This window comes from Oenanthe melanoleuca, chromosome 11, assembly GCF_029582105.1.
Source record: "Oenanthe melanoleuca isolate GR-GAL-2019-014 chromosome 11, OMel1.0, whole genome shotgun sequence".
NCBI classification, from domain to species: domain Eukaryota; kingdom Metazoa; phylum Chordata; class Aves; order Passeriformes; family Muscicapidae; genus Oenanthe; species Oenanthe melanoleuca.
Window position 1 is genome coordinate 12,249,145 of NC_079345.1, and position 20,088 is coordinate 12,269,232.

The following is a 20,088-nucleotide window of genomic DNA, read 5'->3' on the forward strand; positions in this document are numbered from 1 at the left end:
TGCAACCTAGACTTGTGATGTGACTGAACCACACACACGTGGAGTTTCAATGAAATGAGAACTACATCAATGAAGAAATATTGAGATATGACAGGTTTGGGTCTTTAAGGCAATATAAAGTATATTTCATTATTTGAAATTGTTTTGCTTTGTTTTTTATAATTAAGTGTAAATATAAAAATGCCTAAGAGGGGAGTGAGAAAAAAATACTTTAATTGCAAAATTTACTTAAAGCTTCAACAGTTATCATCTCCTACAGGAGTTAGCAAAAATATAAAAGACAAAAAAACCCAGACCTGGAAGGGGGAGGAAAGGCACAAACAAGGAGGCATGGGATTAAAGCAGCCCAGGAATGCAAACGTCTGTAACAAACTGAGTTTTCTTGTTTTGTTTTGTTTTTTTTTTAACAAAAAAAAAAAAAAAAAAAAAAAAAAAGAAAAAGAAAACAATCACCACCATCAATCAAACAAAAAAAAAATACAACCCCGAGTGGCCTTTTGTTTTTTCTTTAAAAAAAGAAGGAAGGGTAGAGGAGAGACCACTAAGGGAAGGAAGAGAAGGATGCAACTAGAAAACCCCATTGCCTGAAATGATGGCACTCTAGAAAACAAGGTGAAGTTACTTCTCAGAGATGACAAGCTCAGTGTCTACACAAAGTACATGTACACTTTATACAAATGAAAATCTTCATTTGCCACCAGAAACCTTTCTTTCAGAGGAACAGCTTTTGCAGATCAAAAGTTCTATGAGCTCTTCCAAATGCCAAGAAAAGAAATTCTGAGCAATATAACTAGTAATGTCTCTTTATATGGATGTTAAGATGACAATTCAGATTATTTTCCAAACTAATCCTGAGAAAAATTTATGTTTACAATTTAAACAGTAATGTTATGTAAAAAGTATTAACAAATCCACTATTACAAATGTCAGTTTTCCTATATGGTCATCTATATATACACAATAAAATGGTAAGTATATGCAAAAATAATTAAAAAATCATGCACAAATTACTTTCACCTTTAAAGGCTGGGTTTCCCTCAAAATACAATTTTTTGCCTTTTTTTTCCTATTTTTTGTGTTTTATTTGTTTGTTACCACCCCCTAGACACACTGAGTACTATCTCTACAAGTCAGCATGAGCTGATGGGAAATACATTTATTTTACATTCAAGCTTTTATATCCTAAATGACCCTGTTGTAGCATATGACTTATCAAATGAGCAGCCTTTTTCCTCTTTTAAAAAAATTATTTTTTCCTTTTTTTGTCCATTTTTTTCTTTTTTTTTCTTTTTTTTTTTTTTCTTTTTTTATTTTGCAGTGATCAATCTTCATGTTCCGTTCCGTGGCGAGCTGGGAAAAAAAAATGCAGTTGCTAATCTATGTCTGAACAGTCTGAAGCTCCAGAAGAGATCCAAGGAGTCACTATCAAACTATCCTGTAGCATGAGATCATTGCACACAGAAGAACAGTCATAAAGTAGGCAACTATCTACAAAGGTCTGACAGGGCTGCATCCCTCTTGTGTTTCCTCTTTTTGCCGTGGAAAAACTGATGGTGTGATTTGCTGCCTTGGTGCTGTTTGTTTGTGACTGAGGTACCATGGCTTGAGTTTGTTGGACCTTGGAAGCCTTTGTTGGACGAGCGAAATAACCGTGCAGATCCATGCTGTGGAGGAAAGAGAGCAGAGTAAATGCCTGTGATGGGAATAAAGCATGGCAATCACACATCCCTGCTTCTGCACCACGAGCATGTGACTTCTGAGAACACACTTCAACAGCTTGCCATGCCAGAAGAAACCTGGTCATTGGCATGCTGTGCTGCTCTCAGCAATCTCCCATTTGGGTGGCTGCAAACAAATGTTCATCTCTAGCCCCAAACACGTCCAGAGAGAGGAGCAGAGCACTTGGAATTTTGGAAAGTATAAAGGTATTTTACTGAAATGTCCATAATCCAAGACAACACAGGAAGATTTCTCAAATCCAGGACTAATCTTATGCTACATCTTTTCAGAGCTGGGGTATGTCAGATCATGGACACCCACATTCCAGCCTGGAATTGATTCTGCCCAATAACACAAACATATGCTCATGGCATAGCCAAGGCCAGGTGTGTGAATTGTCTTATTAAAAGACATATCATCAGCAAATAAGATGAATGTCTTCAGAATTATTTTCAGGGGAAGTATTCCAGAAGGTTCTGGACTATGTTTCAAACATAAAACATTTAAAACATGTCTGAAAAAGTGTAAGAACTTAAACTGCATATATCCAGGGTATACTGTATATAGAGGCATGGAATAGTTCCAGAATACTGAGTTGCCATAGAAGCATTCCTCAGCGTGGGAAACCTCCTAAATGCATAAGCTCTGATAACATCTGATCATAAGGATGTTTGGCTACAGGGGAAAATGAGGGGGAATGTCATGCATCAGCAAAGAATCTTCACCTCCCTTAGTGGAAGACAGATCAACAAGTATCAACAGCTGAAAGAGCAGCCAGTCAGAGTTTTAAACACACATTTTTGCTAACTGCTTTCACTAAGTGTAGGCATGCCTCATTTCTCAAGTTTTGCAATCAAAACTGGACTGACATGCTTTTTGCAAAGGAGGAAATGGGTGCAACACAGCTGAATACCTCTGGCAAATCTGGTGTCCCAGAGTAAAGTCAGACCAATTTCATCTGTTCTAAAGCTGGGAAAGCCACAGTTGCAAATTCATCTATGCTTAACAGAGAATCAGGTGGCTGTAGATACCATCAGTGCTGAGAGCTTTTTAATGGAGCAAAAGGGAGGTAAAAAATGCAGTGTTCCCTTTCCAGAACAAGTACCTTTCCATGGGGAATATGTGTAATATTCAAATAATCTACACAGTTGTTGTTTTAAACATTTCACAAACCTGAGATTTGTTCGTGTTGCTGGATGTATTGGCTGTTTGGCTATTTTGTGTTTTCCCACTTGACTGGGAGGATTCCAGTGACACTTCTTGTGACCCCACTCTGTTTGTGGTAGACTGACGACAACTCAACTGTTTAGAGGTTTTGCAAGGTGTTCCATCAGAATCCTTCAGGAAAATGTAAAGGATTAGTGAGTTTTTCTTAAGAGTGAGTATTTCTAAAGGTGAATTTTCCTTTAAAAATAAAGAGTGGACAAAACTGAAAACTTTTATTTTACATATTAAAATTCTTTCAATCCAGAATTCTTATAGAGTAAAACAGATTTAAAGATGTATTGATGTGTGATTCTGTTTTTGAGATTTCCCTTTTATTTTTTAAATGGAATTCCCAAAAAGATTTTTTTCAAAGCTTTTGGCCTGTTTGTTTTTTAAAGCACATGGCTTAGGACTAGGAGTCTGTTTTACTTTTGAAATACAGTTTTCCCAGACAAAAAAGAGGGCTGTGGAACTTTGTATCTACTATATTCACTTTCTACATGTATTGTGTCAGGAACACACTGCAACTTATATGTGTGGAAATTGCATAAGAGTTAACATCTTATGCAAGTTAGGATTCTGGATGAATTGATTGACAAGGATTGTGAGCTCCCAAAATGTATTTTGTGACAATACAAATCATAAGAAAAATAAATAAACAAAGAAATTTTAAAGTGTAGTCAGAAAACCTCCAGTACTTACTACATCACTAGAGCTGGACAGAGTGGATGATGATGATGATAAAGGACCTGATGAAGAATTTGAAGAATGTTTACTAAGTGTTTCTGAGGTTTTATTTCTAGGTTTTCCCAGTGCTTCATTCTCTTCAGCAATATTATTGTTGCATTTGTCCAGCTGCTGAGTATCTACTATCAAGGTTACTCCATTACCTAATAAAAACAAAAGAGAAGCATCATAACACATTTAAATGCAAAAATATGTTGCCTTGGGTTTTTTTAATACAGCCTCTAAGATACAAAATATGTGTTATTTTGTTATCATAGGACATGCACGGATATCTGGACACATCCTCACCCTAAATCCATGCAGACACACATGAATGCATCCTGTGTGTGCAGTGTAGGCCAGAACCTCCCAGAGGGATGGTGGCTTCCTGATAGGATCCATTAATGCACTGAGCATTGCTCATGGTTTGAGATGGAAGTTAGGGACAGAAGACATGGAAGAAGGCAGTAACGAAGCTCAGATGTACTGCTGTAGATTCAACAGCACTCAAACACATAGGTTTAAATTCTGTTCCTATATCCCTGATACTCAGCAACTACAATTTTTCTTTTGCTAGGAAGCTGCCAGGATCAGAAGAACTCCAAATAAGCCTCATTGTTTTGTAGGATTTCCTGCATTGAAAATTCAGGATACAGAACTCTCATACCTCACTAAGCTCTGCCTTAAAAAAAAAAAATAAAAATTGGAACTTAAATATGAACTAAATCAATAAGACAACCACTGCTACTGTCACCATTACTTTCCTAATATGGGGTTATTTTTCTTCTTTTGATCGCTGTTTTATCTCAAATAAGACACTTAGGAGGTAGAGATTTACATAATGTCCATGCATGTAGGCAGGTAAAAGGGAGGTGATGGGAGCTCCTGGGACTGAGCACCAGCCATTCCTGGGGACAGCAGGGCCACCAGGGCCTGTAGGCTGGCAGCTCAAAGGCACAGAGCAGATTCAGCTGACAAATCACTAATACAAGTTCTAAAAGCAAGTAAACAAAAACCAGCCTAGGCAAAAGAATGGGTCCTTGCAACACTTTCTCTGATTAATGGCTAACAAGAGAACACTTCTGATAGGGAACATTCTAAAATTAACTGGAAAGTATAAAAATTAATTCTGGTTTGAAAACTTCTAGACAGCAGATACACCTGCATCAAAAGAGGGTGGCAACTAGCTGCTTGAGTCAGAAGATGGGCAATGGATTAAAGGTGATTCAAAATGGCATTGCCAACAAGTTCTCTGGCTAGATTTTGTGTGTTTGTTAAAAACAAGATTGATATTTCAGAAGTTTTCTGTTTAAAAGATTTATTCCACTTGCATAGTGAATCCTGACTTAAGTATTGCTTCCTTACACAAACGGAATGTTAGACTTTAAAATGAAAATAAAAATGCAGAATTTAAGGATTCAGATCGAAACTAGTATGTCCAGTAATTCTTGTTAAAATCTTGACCACACTTAAAGGACAAAGGAAGTGTGACACTGACAATGTGGTAACTTAACCAAAGTCTCTTTTTGGAAGGCAGCACTCGTTATAGACCTCTCTACTGACCAAATCTATTGTAGCACAAAAAAGATGGGGATATTTTACTCCTGTACAAGTCTGACTTTTCTGGATGAAGAGTCAGGAATACTGATCAAAAAAAGGAAATTGCTATTAAGATGCACACATTAACTTATGTGAGGCAAGAAAAACAACAAAATCTGTACAAGTAAAATATGCAGGAAGTTTCCCCCATCAGCCCTGCTGAGTCAAAACTCACCATTACATGAAGATTCTGTTCTGCTTTGCATTCCCCACTGCTTGGATATCCAGTCTCTGTAGGTGGCCACTTCTTGTGTTACTCTAATTATTCTCCCTAATATACTGCAAACCAGGGAAAAACCAAAACCATAATCACAATTAAACTTTAGACACAAATATAAGCACTGAATGTCAGAGATTTAGACTTGGAGACTTTACCTTTCTGTTTCGTTGTTAGGATAATATTTAGCTATGGGGGAAACCGCATGGCTCAGAACAACATAGGCATAATCAAAAGCCTGCTTCACTTGCATGGCACCATAGGAACTCCTCCCAACATCATTACCTTAAAATAAGAATATAAATAAGTGAGTAAGATTTAAACTGTGGTTATCACCTTTCAGGCAAGAGACAAAAATCTGTTTTTAAAATTGCCCTTAAGTTCCAACTAACTGCAGCCACCTCCTGTAGAGCAGGATTAGCATAAAGTATAAATATTTAAAAGAGCCTAAAAGATCTACAGATATTTTAAAGAAGTCTAAACCAGCAATTCTCTGGGTAACAGTACAATACATGATGGAAAACAAAATCCCTCAGTGCATCTATTAAACATTTAACAGTTCTGTTATTCCATTTTGGTTTCTGAGGATACCTGGCTGTAATGGATCCTCAATGTACAGCATTGATGGTCTGTAGCCATCCAACATGCTTTTCTGCACTTCATCCTTGGCAACATAAGAGCCACCATCCTTTATTCGGATTCCAGTCTTCAGATAATTGAAGTGACGTCCATATAATTCAAAAAACTCTATTAAAAGAACACCATAGTTGGCATTGGGCATACAGGCATCTTCCCTGGGATGCAGCTATTAAGAAGAGAGAGAAAAAATTCATTCTTTTAAGACTTCAAATTTTTCTGTTTTTCACAGAAAACATGTCTAAATACAGTAATAAATAATATTAAAACAGATATGTCTAAATATAGTATTTTCCCTTGATAAAGTTTTGCATCTTTAAAATAAGATGCTATGACAACGTTTTTAAAATAATTACCTCTTAAAAAAACAGGCTATCAAGTACTAATCTTTTTGCATTTGAACTTTCAGTCCAATAAGTGAACTTCCAGCACTAATGGCAGGGTTCTTGTGAAAAAGGAGATATTTGCACCTCACAAACCTGGGTCTGCAATATAATACAGACTTCTCACGTGCACAACTACATATAGGATTCCCTCTGCTGTTAAGTAAGCAGCCTGAGAGACTGAACAAAACCAACTCAGAATTGTAACAGATATGAAACTTGATTTTTTTAAAAAAATATATTTTTAAATGAGCAAATGGAAGTGCTGTTATTCAACATTAGAAAAATGTGAATATGGAGAAATTTTGGTTTTAAACTACATGCATATTGCACTTATTTCTTTTGTGCTCATCAGGGAACTGCAAAGACACTCAGCAAACACCAAGCTGTACTTCCAGGCTCAGGTTTTAGAGTAATTAGTCTGGAAAAGTATGGACATATACTTGCAAACACAGTTATAGATAACATTTAGTTCAGGAAAAAGTACAGGGTTGACACAGCCAGAAATCAGCTACTTCATATCTGTCATGTATTTCCCTCCCCAGGAACAGCTATATAGATGTAGCTCATGCATTTTGTTCTATTAGATTTAAGAGAAAGTTGTGGAACACATTTGTCTGATATCAGCTTAGAAACCCAGAGAACCAAGATTACACTGCATTCATGAAAGCACACACAGGGTGTGTGACCTGGAGACCAAGTGTCATAAAGAACAGCTGCAGCTAACACCAACCTTATGGAACTTGTTCCAAGCAAGTTATACAATATTTAAGTTGTTTTACATGAATGACACATGTCATATCATGTGTATCATATCTATCAGTGCCCAGCATTGGTATAACAACTGATGTTCCAAACATCTTTTGTACCAAAAGTATCAGCATCAGAGAAAGAACAGAAGACAGGTGGGACATATCTAATTTTAAATGAAAAGGGGGTGCAACCCCAAAAAAATGATAGCCTAAATGATTCAATTTAAGGGTTGATCAAATTCTTTCTTAAAGTGATGTCCTTATGCACCAATGGCATTGATAGATTCCATTGAACTTACCTGAAGGAAACTGACAGCCATTAAAAAGAGACTATAAGAACCAATTCCACCTGTAAATACTTCATTAAGGTCCCTCTGCAACAGGAACTGTTTCAATACTAAAACTAGAAATGGCAACACAGGGTATTTCTGAAAGAGAAAAACAAAGCTGTTACAATACTGTGATGCATGCATACAGTGGATGCTAAGAGAGCATACTGAAACTATCTGGTTTATTGTATTTTGTCTTAAAGCTAATTATAAATCCAACCTAGCATTTTTAGTAACAGTGGAGAAGTCAATGCCCTGCCTGCGATACCAACACAGGCATTTTACCTATTTGACTCTGATGGCAGATATTAACAACAGAAAAAAGTTATTACATCATAAAATCTGAAGTATTTGGATCAAATATAAATATATATATATATACACACTGGCTTTTCTCATACAGGTGAAAAGTATAGCTAAGGAAGAACTGTGGAGATACCCAGGTCTGTAACAAAACCTTCTTGCTACAATTGAGAGGTAGCTCAAAGTGCACTGAGAATTTTGTCCTGCAAGTACTTTGGATACCCAGAGTTAAAGAAAGCCCTTCAGAATTACGACACCCAGGTAAAATTTTCAAACAAGTGAAATACCTTTGGGTAATTGATCCTTTAATGGGTTTATCTGCATGGATTCCCCTAAGAGGTGTGAAGAACACAGACCCTTGGGACAGCAGTGGAGGCTGGGCTATGCCTGCACTCTGTACACCCTCCACAGGGGAGGAGCAAAAGAGGCTCAAAACTATCACTGCTTTTATCAACACAGAGCCAAAAAGTTCCTTAGTGTCACAGATGAAATATGGGTCATGATGTCCATGACTGCAAAAAGATTAAAGGGAAAGAATTTGCTGAGAACTTCTCTGCATGAGCCTTACAGTGAGTATTGGGAGTCCTATTTAACTGAAGATCCCTAACTATCTAACTGAAGATTTTGTATTATTAAGAACTCCCAGTCACAAGCTGAAGTGTTGAATATGAGTATATACCAAAATTTAAAGATGAGATTTTTCTCAGAAAACTGCATACCCTTAATAAAGGCTCCAACTGCCTCAGACTTCCTAAATAACCTGGATGAAGAGAAAGAGGCATTTCCAAGCATCATGCCAAATATGACATCTCAGTTAGGTATTGTTATGTGGGACAAAATAAGACCCAAGAGAATGCCCTGCAAGTGTTTTACAGAGAGTGCCTCAAGAACACCACTGAAGTCACTTGGCAAGAACACAACAAGTTTTCTCCAAGTCACACAAAGGACCCTCCACAGCAGCACAGCTGCCTGTGCCCAAGGCCAGCTGCACAGCCTTGGCTCAGCCTGCTGGGAAAACAGCCCTGTGGGAAAGCACCGTGTGGGAAGCCTTGCTGGGAGTGCCTCCACTCTGCTGGAGAGCTGCTCCCCATCTCAGCTGTGCCTGCTCTGTCAGCCTGAGCCACTGCTGCTGATCCTGACCCTACCCACAGCCTCCACATCTTCCTGGCCACTGCTCTGCCAGGCACTGGCCAGTCTGGGAGCTGACTCCAGCTACTGGCACCAGACCTGCTCTGCCCTTTGGGCTGGGGGTACCACAGGGCTGCAGCCCTGCTCCTGCTGCCACCCGCAGCTCCTGCTCCATCCCCAGAGCACAGACCCCTCTCACCCCCTGACCCAAGGCCAAAGGGCCACATGTAACCCAGGCAGCTTGATTTTCTATGCTTTCACACACAGAAACTCCTTCAGGCTTTCATGAGAAGACTATCTCCCATCTTGAAATTCTGAAGTGCATAGTTCAATGAACTGCAGCTAAAAGAGCAGAACACTTAAAATAGGGATTAGTGCATTTTCCTTAATCATTGTACCATTAAAACTACTCCACATTTAGTTCTTGTATTTTAGTATCTTCATGCCTTTCAAGACAATATATCTAAAACTTAGCATTATAAAACTCAGCATTATCAGACAACAAAAAAAACAACAGAGTAAAAGTGCATCTCTAGTAAGGATGCAGTCTAAGTAAGAGAGAAAATAAAATTAAGTTATCAAATACTCAGCATGTAGTTCCATGAGAGTGTTGCCTAACCTTGATAAAATCTTTGATGAGCTGGGCTGCTTTAACCCCATTCTGTACATTAAAGCTTATATCAACTTTTACTTCAGTGAAAGAATCTGTCAGTTTAATAATAGGTACCTGCAAAAGAAAGATACAATAAGTCAATATAGATTTCCAAGACACACTTGGTTTCATTTATAACTTATATGCACCAGTAAACCTGGAATTTTTCATGAATTTATAGAGAGGAGGCAGGCAGTGAAATCAGGACTCCTATTTATGAACTCACTCGCCTTGCCAATCTGTTTACATAAACTTTGCTTTTCTAATTCTTAAACACTATTTTCAATTTAGTGTCCTGCTGAACAGAACTTAATGCTTCACCTCCCAGGTGATTTATTTTGGATTGCTTTGGGTGAGCTGCTGTTGCAGAAGCTCAGCGCTGGTGGGGACTACAGACACCAGAGGGTGACAAACACTGGAAACACAGAGAAATGATCCTGGAGACATCAAAAATGACAACTCATGTCACTGGGGTCTTCATTTCCTCACCAAAATGAACTTCAATCAAGAAGTACAAGCTATGGAGAGTACTCTGATTTATCTCCACCTGAGTAATTGCCAAATTACCTCTCTCGACTGATAATAGCTATGACTTAGATGTCCCAATACTCTTTCATACTCTTACAGAAGGCTGTACTTAGTACTTCTTTGTGAAAACTGATTATACATGCTTACTTGCAAAAACAAAAAAGAAATTATTTACTTATGTAAAGACTCAGTCCAGAAATGCCCTAGTTTAAACACATCAATGCACAACACTGACTAGTCCAATCTCTCTTAAAAGCAACATGTTGTGCATATGAAATATCAGACAATTTCCACAATAGAAAAAAATGCTTTTATTATTGTACTATCAATTATTTTGTCAGTAATAAAAATCATACTAAATAAAAAAGTTCTATATGTTCTATTGCAAATTTAATATACAAAATAGTTTCTGCTTATGAAAATTTGTTCTTTTAACCAACATCTTTCTTTGATTAGAAATTTAGCTTGTAACAAGGAAATACCCTCTTCCCCCAAACTTACAGTTGCTTTATCTAAAACTTTTACTGAGTTTTCATCTGCTACATTGTGCTTTCTAAGAGCTTCTTCCAGGGTCCAGAGAGGTAATGTCTCCCATTTTCCAAACACAACTAAATCAATATCACTGAAATGGAAAAAATAAAAAAAAAAATATTCAAATTAAAAGACCAATACACATAAAATACAAACAACTGACATCTATATATAACTCAAAGTCGACAAAATATAGCTTAACTTAAATAATTAATTCTGATTTTTCTGAGGAAATTGTTGGAGTTGAACTCCTACACTTGGGGAAATATAGACCATTTCAGGTTACCTAGAGGAGGGGACATATAAACATAAATCAATTAGGCTGCTAAGCCTATGATTAGTCTCCTCAGGCCACACTGTGAGCAGAGAGGGATCAGCTCCTCTGGAGTGATTCAGAGCAAGAAATTAACATCTTGTGAATCACCACCTTTGGGCTGTATTCATCAGGAATGTTGATTTAACAGCCTAACACTGAAAAGTCCTGTTTCCCATCCCCTACCCCCAGAGGCATGACCCTGTCTCCTCCTTTGCTCCAGACCTGGTGTTTGCCTAATCCACAGCAAGTCAGTTCAACCTATAAATGGGTCTGGCAGAATCCTTCTTCACTCTCCCTTTAAAGAACCCACAGAACATTCTGGGATAATTTCCTGCCTCTTTGGATCTCTAAGTTGGTTTTCTGGATAATCAGAGCACCAGAGGACACAGGGTTAGCTGCTGGCCTGTCGTGCCAAGAACAGGGGCAAGGAAAGGGAAAACATAGCAACTTGGACTTCAGGAAGCAACAAGCTACTAAATAAGATCAAGCCACCTAATTAACTTCACTCACTAACTCAGCTCCTTGAAGGAGCGTCTCCATCCCACTACACTTCCTCCCTATACACACACACACAGTCATTTCACTACACAGGGAGCTGATACCCTAACTCAATCCCTGAATTCAAATCCAAAAGATGACTGGTGTCACATCTCGAGCCAGTGATGGCTACTGTGAGATGCTGAGCTTCTCCCTCTTTGCTCCCCAAGTCCTTTGATTTCCCTGCTTGCCCAGGAACACAAAGGAGGTGAGCTTATAACCCTATAGTTATGCTAACAGGATGCTTCAGTGACATGGAAAACTAATAGAAAACACTGAAAAGTTTAGAAATACTTCCCTTGAAACAGATTCTATAGATCTCCTGACTGCCAAACAGCACAGCTTTAACAATCCCAAAGAAACTACATCTGCATTAGATGAGCTGTCTCCTGCCAAGCAGCAGCTCAGCCACAGGCCATTGGGCTGACAAGGACAGGCAGCCCCAGGCCACTTTCAGAAATGTGTTCAAAACTGGCCTGGAGAGCAGGAAACACTGCTGGACATTTCTCTTCTAAACCAAATTAGTGTTAAACCCACTTCTGATAGGTAAAAACAGGAGACATTTTTCTGATGCACATCAAGAGAGAAAAAGCAGCTCTGTTGCCACCTTGAGCGTAGATACTGCCTGCAAAAAGATGCAGGGATCCAGCAGCAAAGCAACTGTGTGCCCAAACCTTCAACAGCAGCTTAAGTTGATGGATATAGAGCAAATCCCAAAAAAGAGACACAGCATGAAAAGCACACTTCAAGCCTTTCAGAATCCCAGAGCCTGAAATCTAAACAGTTACTCAAGAAGTAGGGAAAACCTAGGGCAAAGGGAAGCTTTGATAGAAGGCAACAGTGAATTAATGACCAACACACATATGATGACTATTTTGAAAGTTTGGCAAGCACTGCCACAGGAAGGTTTTCTATGGATTCATATACTATATTTGAAGTTTCTGCATTTTTCTCCCCCAAAACCTCACTTCGAGAAAGGTGAAACACTCAAGAAAGGCAGTATATGACAACAGAAAACCATTTTTGTTACATCTGAAAAAAATCAAACAAATATAGTAAAGCATCCATCAGCTGGCCATGAATATCTCTCCAGCATTCCCAGCACTAAATTGAATTTAATTAAGCCTATTTAAAATAAATTTTAAAAAGGCCAGGAATGAGGCCAAATGTGAAAACAATGAGTATTTGTACACCTCACTTCTGGCTTTACAAACAAAAACTGAGAAATTAAACTCCCTTACAACTCCTGAAACTAAAGCAGGTACTAAAGCATCTGTCAGGTTCTTTCTTTTACAAATAGAGATGAAACAATAAGAATATCCCTCATCTGCAGACTAGATGTCCTCCTGTTCCCAGAGTATGGAACTCAGTTCAAAAGTTATCCTCAGATTTATGCTATTTAAATGTGTTTATCTCCTGCAGCCATTTAAGCCTTTCACTCCATTGCTGTTTAATTGTTGTAAATATTCACAAATTCTACACAGAAGATACCAGTGTCACTGATTAAAGACTCTTTATGAAAGCTAGCAATAAATTTGGAAAAGGTAGATGTTGACTGTTGTACAGATTTCACAAAAGAAGACTGAAAGAAAAAACCAATTCCGTTTGTAACATTTTCTCTTCAGTGATAACATTGCCAATGTGATGTTAAAGGTTTCAACTTAGTTGTCTGTGGAGATAAAGTTTAGCTTTTCTTCTAGGGCCAACAGCTTCTTTTGGTATTAATGAAGTCAAATGCCAACATAAGCCTTTTGTGACCACATGGTAATTCAGATCCTTCTACTGTTACATTCAAGATCTATATAATGCTACAGTCAATAGTCTTACTTATTGTATTTTTGTACACTTCATAGAGAACCAATAGCTTAACACTTTCTTAGCATAACATTTGACACAAGTATTGACACAAGTAACAGATCTTGGGAGAGGAGAGCAGATAAATAACCCCAGGGTTACAGGTCCAACAAGTTACTTTTCTTTTGTACGGAATTTAAACTGAAAAAATACTAACCTTGTAGGTAAATATAAACCAGTTTTAAAACTTCCAAATATCTGCACCTGAAATAGAAGAAAGGGATATATAAGAAAACATATAGGAAGAAATAAGAAATTTTTCAGGCTTCAGAAGATAAAGAATTCTATTAAGCTGCTTATAAAAGCTGGCTATTGCTACCCTCCATTGGTAGATTTTGGTATTGCTAACAGGCACTCAACAATTCTGTTAATGCATACTCATCTTCAATGTACTACAAACAGCTGATCCATTGTTTTTACTCATAAAACATTAATAACTTTGACTTTTTAAATAAAAAACTGCTTTGCAATGTAAAAATTGTTCCCATGACCAAATTTGTCAAAAAACCAGAACCCAAGATTTTAAAATGTTTAACGATGGCAGAACATTTAAGAAAAGCATCAATTTAATATATTTTTTGTTTTCACATCTCAAAGTATACCTCTCAGTATTTAAGTATTTTTGAAGTTCAACACATTTCCATTGCTTTGCATACTTTAAAAAAAATCAATTCTATCATGACCCATTTTTTTCTGCATTACAAAGCAAGTAGCACAACTGTCTATTTCTGCTTAAACAACAAACCAAAGTTTCACAAAGCTTCACATCCCACAGAATTACTTTATTAGCTGGATTTTTACTAGCACTGGAGGTGTAAATCATCAGGTTTCCCCTGTAAGCTGCCCAAAACCACACTCTCATTGCCTTGCAGGGAGGTCAGACTCATGTGCTGAGTCTCAAAGAGGGGGTTGGGGAGACTTCAAAGGAAAAAATATCTACACATTTGGGCTAATTTTCAGCCATTCTTCTGATGTGTTTCCTGGAGCCATCTTATACAGACTTGAGTATTCCACTTTAATGAGTCTCATACAGCAGCTTGATTGCCACCTATTTGTATGTCAAGTGACCCACTTTTTATGTTTTTCCCCTTCAGGATACGCAAAAGTGGGAGACAGGAAAAGATGATGCTTTGCAAGTGTCTTAATACTTTAGTAGACTAAGAAGCAGTTTGAGTGCTTCTTCCTGATTATTTTTTACGACTTCACTCCTCTTAGCCTCTCACCCCATGCCAAATAAAAAGTACATACACAATTTGATAGTGAAAGTTCATAGCTTCTCAAACTGGCAAAGACTGTGAGAGGTGCCACAGCACTAGCATCAATACTGTACAAAAGCATATAGGCATCACAAAGCTAAGAATGTAATAATAATAGTTATGACTATTTTTAATCCAGGATAGTAATAGAAGTACCCTCTATGAAACTGGGTTCAGTCAAATCAGGACTCATTTGGGCACCAAAAAAACCAGAAAAGTACTTTTGCACAATAAAACAGCAACTGATGGGTTCAGAAAATACTAAATGTGCTTTCACATTATCAAACAAAATAGTGTGCTCAGCTGAACAGCAAAGAGAGCCTTTACTGAATAAACAACCCTGAAAGTATTCATAAACTTACTGATACAACATATATGACCTTTACCAAAAGGAATGAGACAACATCTGCTCTTGTACAATAATTTGGAGCATGAGAAACACTGAACTATTAAAAAAGAAACCCACACCCACACTTCAACCACTCTGTCACAGAAATTGGAAAGATAAAAGAGGAAGGGTGGGGAAATCAGAACACAAATTTTAAAGCATTTTGATTCATTATCAATTTGGAATTTAAACTGCTGAAGCTCTGTAGCCACGCATGTATTTAAAGCATCCCAAACACAGAACACTACTATGGCTTGAGACATGAGCATTATTAGTTTTTGTGGTGTGCCAACACTGCCAATCCCAATCATGTTTTTATAGTTTGTGGACAGAGATCTGTATTTGCACTCATGAGGTAACTTTAGTCTTCACAGTACTGTAATGACTCCTGCTCCTCTATGTTATTGTTACTGTTTATCCCACATTTCAGTGAACTTCTTCATATTAAATTCCACAGTTCCTGAAGGAGCTTTAATTACAGTATGTGTACATGCTCACTGAGCAAAACAGAACTTGGAAACTCACAAAAGCTTGGTAAATTTCTGGAACCAAAATCCCTCTGTCAAAACAACAACAAAAAAAACCAATCCATCCACAGCAAATTTAATTTCCCTTTCTTCTATATCTTCCAGTAGAATTTTCTGAAGTTTGAAGAACTAAATAGAGTTCATCTTTCAACTTTCATTCCCATAGTTTTTTCATAACTGAGGTGTGTGAAATATGCAACATTTCCTCTTTTCAGATCTATGTGGTCACATGGACACAAAGCTGAGGATATTATGACAAATGTATCCTAAATGCAACTGTGTAAGTACCTATTTGTTTAGTAGCCAAATTTTCCTACTGAACTGGTCAAAAATCTTTGTCTTGAAAAGTTTTCATTTAAATGTTTTGGGTTGTTTGGTTTCAGCGTAATTAAACTGTTTCTTATGGTCAGAGCCCTGCTGATGCCAAGAACAGTTCTCACTTACTAGGAATGTTTCCTTCTAAGCACATTCCCTTGAGTAAGACAGCAAATGACACAATTGCAAACTTCTATAAATAAAGTAACAGTTTAGGATACCTAGTTTTATCCCCCCTCCATCTGCTTTTTCAGCCTTTTCCTAAGTGGAACAGGGGAGGGGGAAAAAAAAAGGACATGCTCAGGCACATTCCACATGTACATTCTCAGTACATTTAAACTCATGAAGCCTTATTTTCCTTTTTATCTGATTTTTATGTATTTACATATTTTTAATGTCTTACCTATGTGTTTAGTGAGAAACTACAAGCTAAATGTGCATGTTTAACTTCCAAGTTTTTTTAGCAGGTTTGGCTGCATCAACGAATCAAAATGAACAGCTTAAACATTAACTCATCACTTTACACTACAGCTAGAGCTGAGGACATTGGACCAGATAACACACCACCTTCTCAGAGCATGTACTCAAATCTTGAATCTTAGAAGTAGCTAAACCAACACAGATTTTCAAAAGGTTAGTGATTAACTCAAAGGACTGAAAAATTACAAGAAGCGACTGTCCAAGTCGAACACAGTTGAGTTCAGCAGTTCAGTTCCCAAGCTGATCTGGCAAAGCAAGTTTTAGAAAAATAACATCACAGTAATGCTGCTGTCACCGTTCAATTTCCTTTTAGCCTCCAGAAAACGGAAGGACATACAAAAGGAGAATTCTTCCTCAACGTAACAACTGCAGACAAAATGCAGTTGGGCTTTGAAGAACAGCTACTGACTTGGGAAAAAGGAACTGGCACGCTTTCGTTCTCTAACATTTTCAAGCACAGCAGAGAAAGACAGTCCTGGCAGTTTTAACTGGCACTAATTGAAAAGTGAACTTCAGATTTTCAACTACACAGTGTGTGCTTCCTCTCAGTCATGTTACAGTGGTCAGCTGTTGCTTGTGGTAGAGCTTTAATTTGTTTCCCCTCCTTAAATACCTGGTAGCTACAAAAAACTTTCATCAGCTTAAAGAAAGACTATTTTCTCAAGGATGCAAAGTTATATATATATATATACACACACACACATATATGTATGTTATATATGTAAAAAGTTCTTTCTTAAATACAAAATACTTTTACAGATCAAGTTTGTCCTACAGAGTATCTCTGGAAGCAGTATGTTCTTGTGCCCCAGTCAAAGTGGTAGTGGAGTGGTAACAGAGATCCCCTGGTAATAAATCCATTCACCCCATTAGACAATTAAGTTTGCAGCACACAAACTTGCCCAGGAAATGGTAACATCTCTAGGCTGAAGCAACCAGTGGTTTTGATGAAATCCTCTCCTCCAAGGTACTGGCAGTGTATAGCTCAGCATACAGTTTCATACCCACACTGCTCCCTACACTATTGCCTGTCAGACCACTATTCCTGCTCTTGATTAGGGTCCACCTGACTGTTTCACTGGGTTAGAGGAGAGCTGTGCAACACCTGTGACACATGCTGCTCTCTTACACAGTTCCCATGGAAAGGTTACTGTGTTTGCTCAAAGAGAAAATTGCCAAGTACGTGGAGTAATGACTCAACGACCTCCCTCCAGCTGTGCACAGGCAGCAATCGGAGTGGAGAGTGCTCCTTCCCTACCATACTCACTGATACATTGTCCATAACAATAATCACTTTGAAAATGTGAGTATATTTTACACACTAACCCACACACCACATACACAGAGCTTATACAAAAATCACATTCTGTCGTATTCTGCCAATTTCTAAAAAGGCACTCCAAAAAACAGGTTAACAAGATTTGAAATGAACAGTGGATTTAAGTCACTCATGTCAAAACACTGTCTTTTACTGTGGCAGGATCAAAGAGCATTCCTTATACTAGAGATTCTGCTGTCTGAATCTGGTTTGCTATTCTGGCTAACAAGCCCTTATTTTCAGCTACTGTCATCTACAAATAGATGACTACTGCTAGAAATTTACATTCTGGAAATGAACACAGTATTAGTAGAAGAATACAATTAAACTAGATTCAATTATGCCAGAAACACAACTGTGTCCCCATAAAAACCATATTGACTTAAAAACTCAACCTCTCTGTCTTCATTTTAATCTAACCTTTATCAAAAAACTAAGAACTCTGCATAGGAGAAACTCTTGTTTTGAATGAGTATGTACTAACAAAAACCCATCTTCAGTAGAAAGAGGCATTACAGATTTTAAGCTCAGCAAACAGATCTACAGATTTGTTTCTCCTAAACACATACAATCCTGAGATTTTTAAAATTTGCAATATATACCAATTTAGCACAACTGACCATTAAAAATGCCATGGTCTATGTAATGTGGCATTGCCAGTCCACCACTTTAACAGATTTATGCAAGATCACAGATCTCTGGACTAAAAGCTCTCCTACCAATGACAGGAATTTCATAAGATTTTTTTAAACACAATACATGCATACATTTCTGATATGTTCCCATTTATCTTATCAAATAAATATTCATGACACTGAACATTGCCACATCTTATGCCTTTTCTTTGAATACAAGCAGGACTAATTTGTCTTTATCCGATGTATGACAGAAAATATTACTTTGCATTATTTGAGAAAAAAAGATCACCTCTCTAATTTTACCAGAAGTCTTTTTATGTTTAACATGGAAAAATAAACAACATTTGCAATATTCAGTATTCCATATAGTAAACATGCACAAAATGTTGCTTTTATATATTAACAAATAAAATAAGGTCCTACTCACATCTGCATTAGGCCAGAGCTCTTTGATAACATTTTCTATTCTGGTCACCACTTCCATCCGCATTCTCTCTTCTTCAGGTCTGGGAGACATATACTTATAAAAGTCAATGATTTCTTCATGAAGACTAATAAAGAGAAAAAGAAAAAACAAAAAGTCAGAAAAAAACCATATGCAAATGAAATATCAACTACTCTAACCGAAAATGCTTTTTAACCTCCTAGTTTCCGATTTTGTTAAGGGGCAATTTTAGAGCAGCATGTAATTAAAGAAAATCCACATTCAGAACACTTTGTAGCATTTAGTTCCACATTAGCTTCTTATGCCAACAGGTCAATATTGCACTTGACTTGCTAAAAGCATGGAAACAAATCTAAATCCAAGTGCTTTCAACTCCCATTGAAAGTCACACTCTATTCTAATGCCAGCATAACACAGAAATGGTTCAGTCTTCAACTATGAACGCAGCTGTAGCTCTGAGTACACACTTCACAAAAATTTAAACAGGAGGTTTTTAGCCAACACTTCCTAGTCAGCCCCTTGGCACCAGGCAGGGAGTTTCAGGCTGCAGTCTGTATTCAGTACCATGCTTGCAAAAGTTGACAGTAATTGTGCCAGTACTAGAGCTAGAAAAACTGCTTCTTTTACTGCTTATAGAAGTCACATAAACTAAAAATGTACTCTCCCCCCATAACCCCAGAAAATAAGTAGTACACATGCAGCAGCACTTGCTCAGAAGAATAAGTGACTGACAGACAGTTAACCCATATATAATTTGCCATATTACATGTGTTTTTCATTGTCAGTAAGTTATGTTTACCTTGCCTGTAATGAGAGCTGAAATAAAAATGTCTTCATACCGTGCTACAAATTTCTGTGCTTCTGTAGTACCAGAAGCACATCATCAACTTGACTAATAATGTAATTCCAGCCACAGAGTAACTAAATTAATTTCATTTGTTTCCTGCAGTGACCATTATAGTAATAGCTAGTTATCTTCCAAGAGTGTATTGTTTCTAGTTACCAAGTACAACTGCATCTTTCATTAAAGCTCTGAGGCACCACCAGAAGAGGGCAATTTATAAAGACCAAGCCCTTAGCTGAAATGGGGAATCTAATACTTCCCTACTGCACACACACTTAAATAAATCAAATGTTAATAACTGGAAGCTGTATACAGGTGTCAACAAAACTGATTAAAATACCTGACAGTTGTGTTTAACAGAGTCAGAGCAGGCAAAGAACTCAAACCACCTGTGTTAAGTTCTTCCAATACTGCAGTGTCATGAACAACACAAGCTTCTCTCCCTTCATCCCCAAGTTAGG

General features: G+C 37.5%; 1 protein-coding gene across 1 annotated transcript in view; it reads right to left on the minus strand.

Moving 5' to 3' along the window:
- Window positions 1-413: 413 nt before the first annotated feature.
- The window catches only part of TENT4B (terminal nucleotidyltransferase 4B), a 39,620-nt gene continuing 19,945 nt past the window's right edge, over window positions 414-20,088 (minus strand). Inside the window, exons 2-12 of the mRNA XM_056500755.1 lie at window positions 18,766-18,889; window positions 13,574-13,620; window positions 10,680-10,800; window positions 9,618-9,725; window positions 7,538-7,666; window positions 6,059-6,272; window positions 5,626-5,752; window positions 5,426-5,529; window positions 3,628-3,815; window positions 2,893-3,057; window positions 414-1,664 (exon numbers count right to left, since the gene is read on the minus strand). Coding sequence (XP_056356730.1) covers window positions 1,485-1,664; window positions 2,893-3,057; window positions 3,628-3,815; window positions 5,426-5,529; window positions 5,626-5,752; window positions 6,059-6,272; window positions 7,538-7,666; window positions 9,618-9,725; window positions 10,680-10,800; window positions 13,574-13,620; window positions 18,766-18,889 — 1,507 coding nt within the window. The 3' untranslated portion in view covers window positions 414-1,484. The remainder of the gene's footprint in view (window positions 1,665-2,892; window positions 3,058-3,627; window positions 3,816-5,425; window positions 5,530-5,625; window positions 5,753-6,058; window positions 6,273-7,537; window positions 7,667-9,617; window positions 9,726-10,679; window positions 10,801-13,573; window positions 13,621-18,765; window positions 18,890-20,088) is intronic.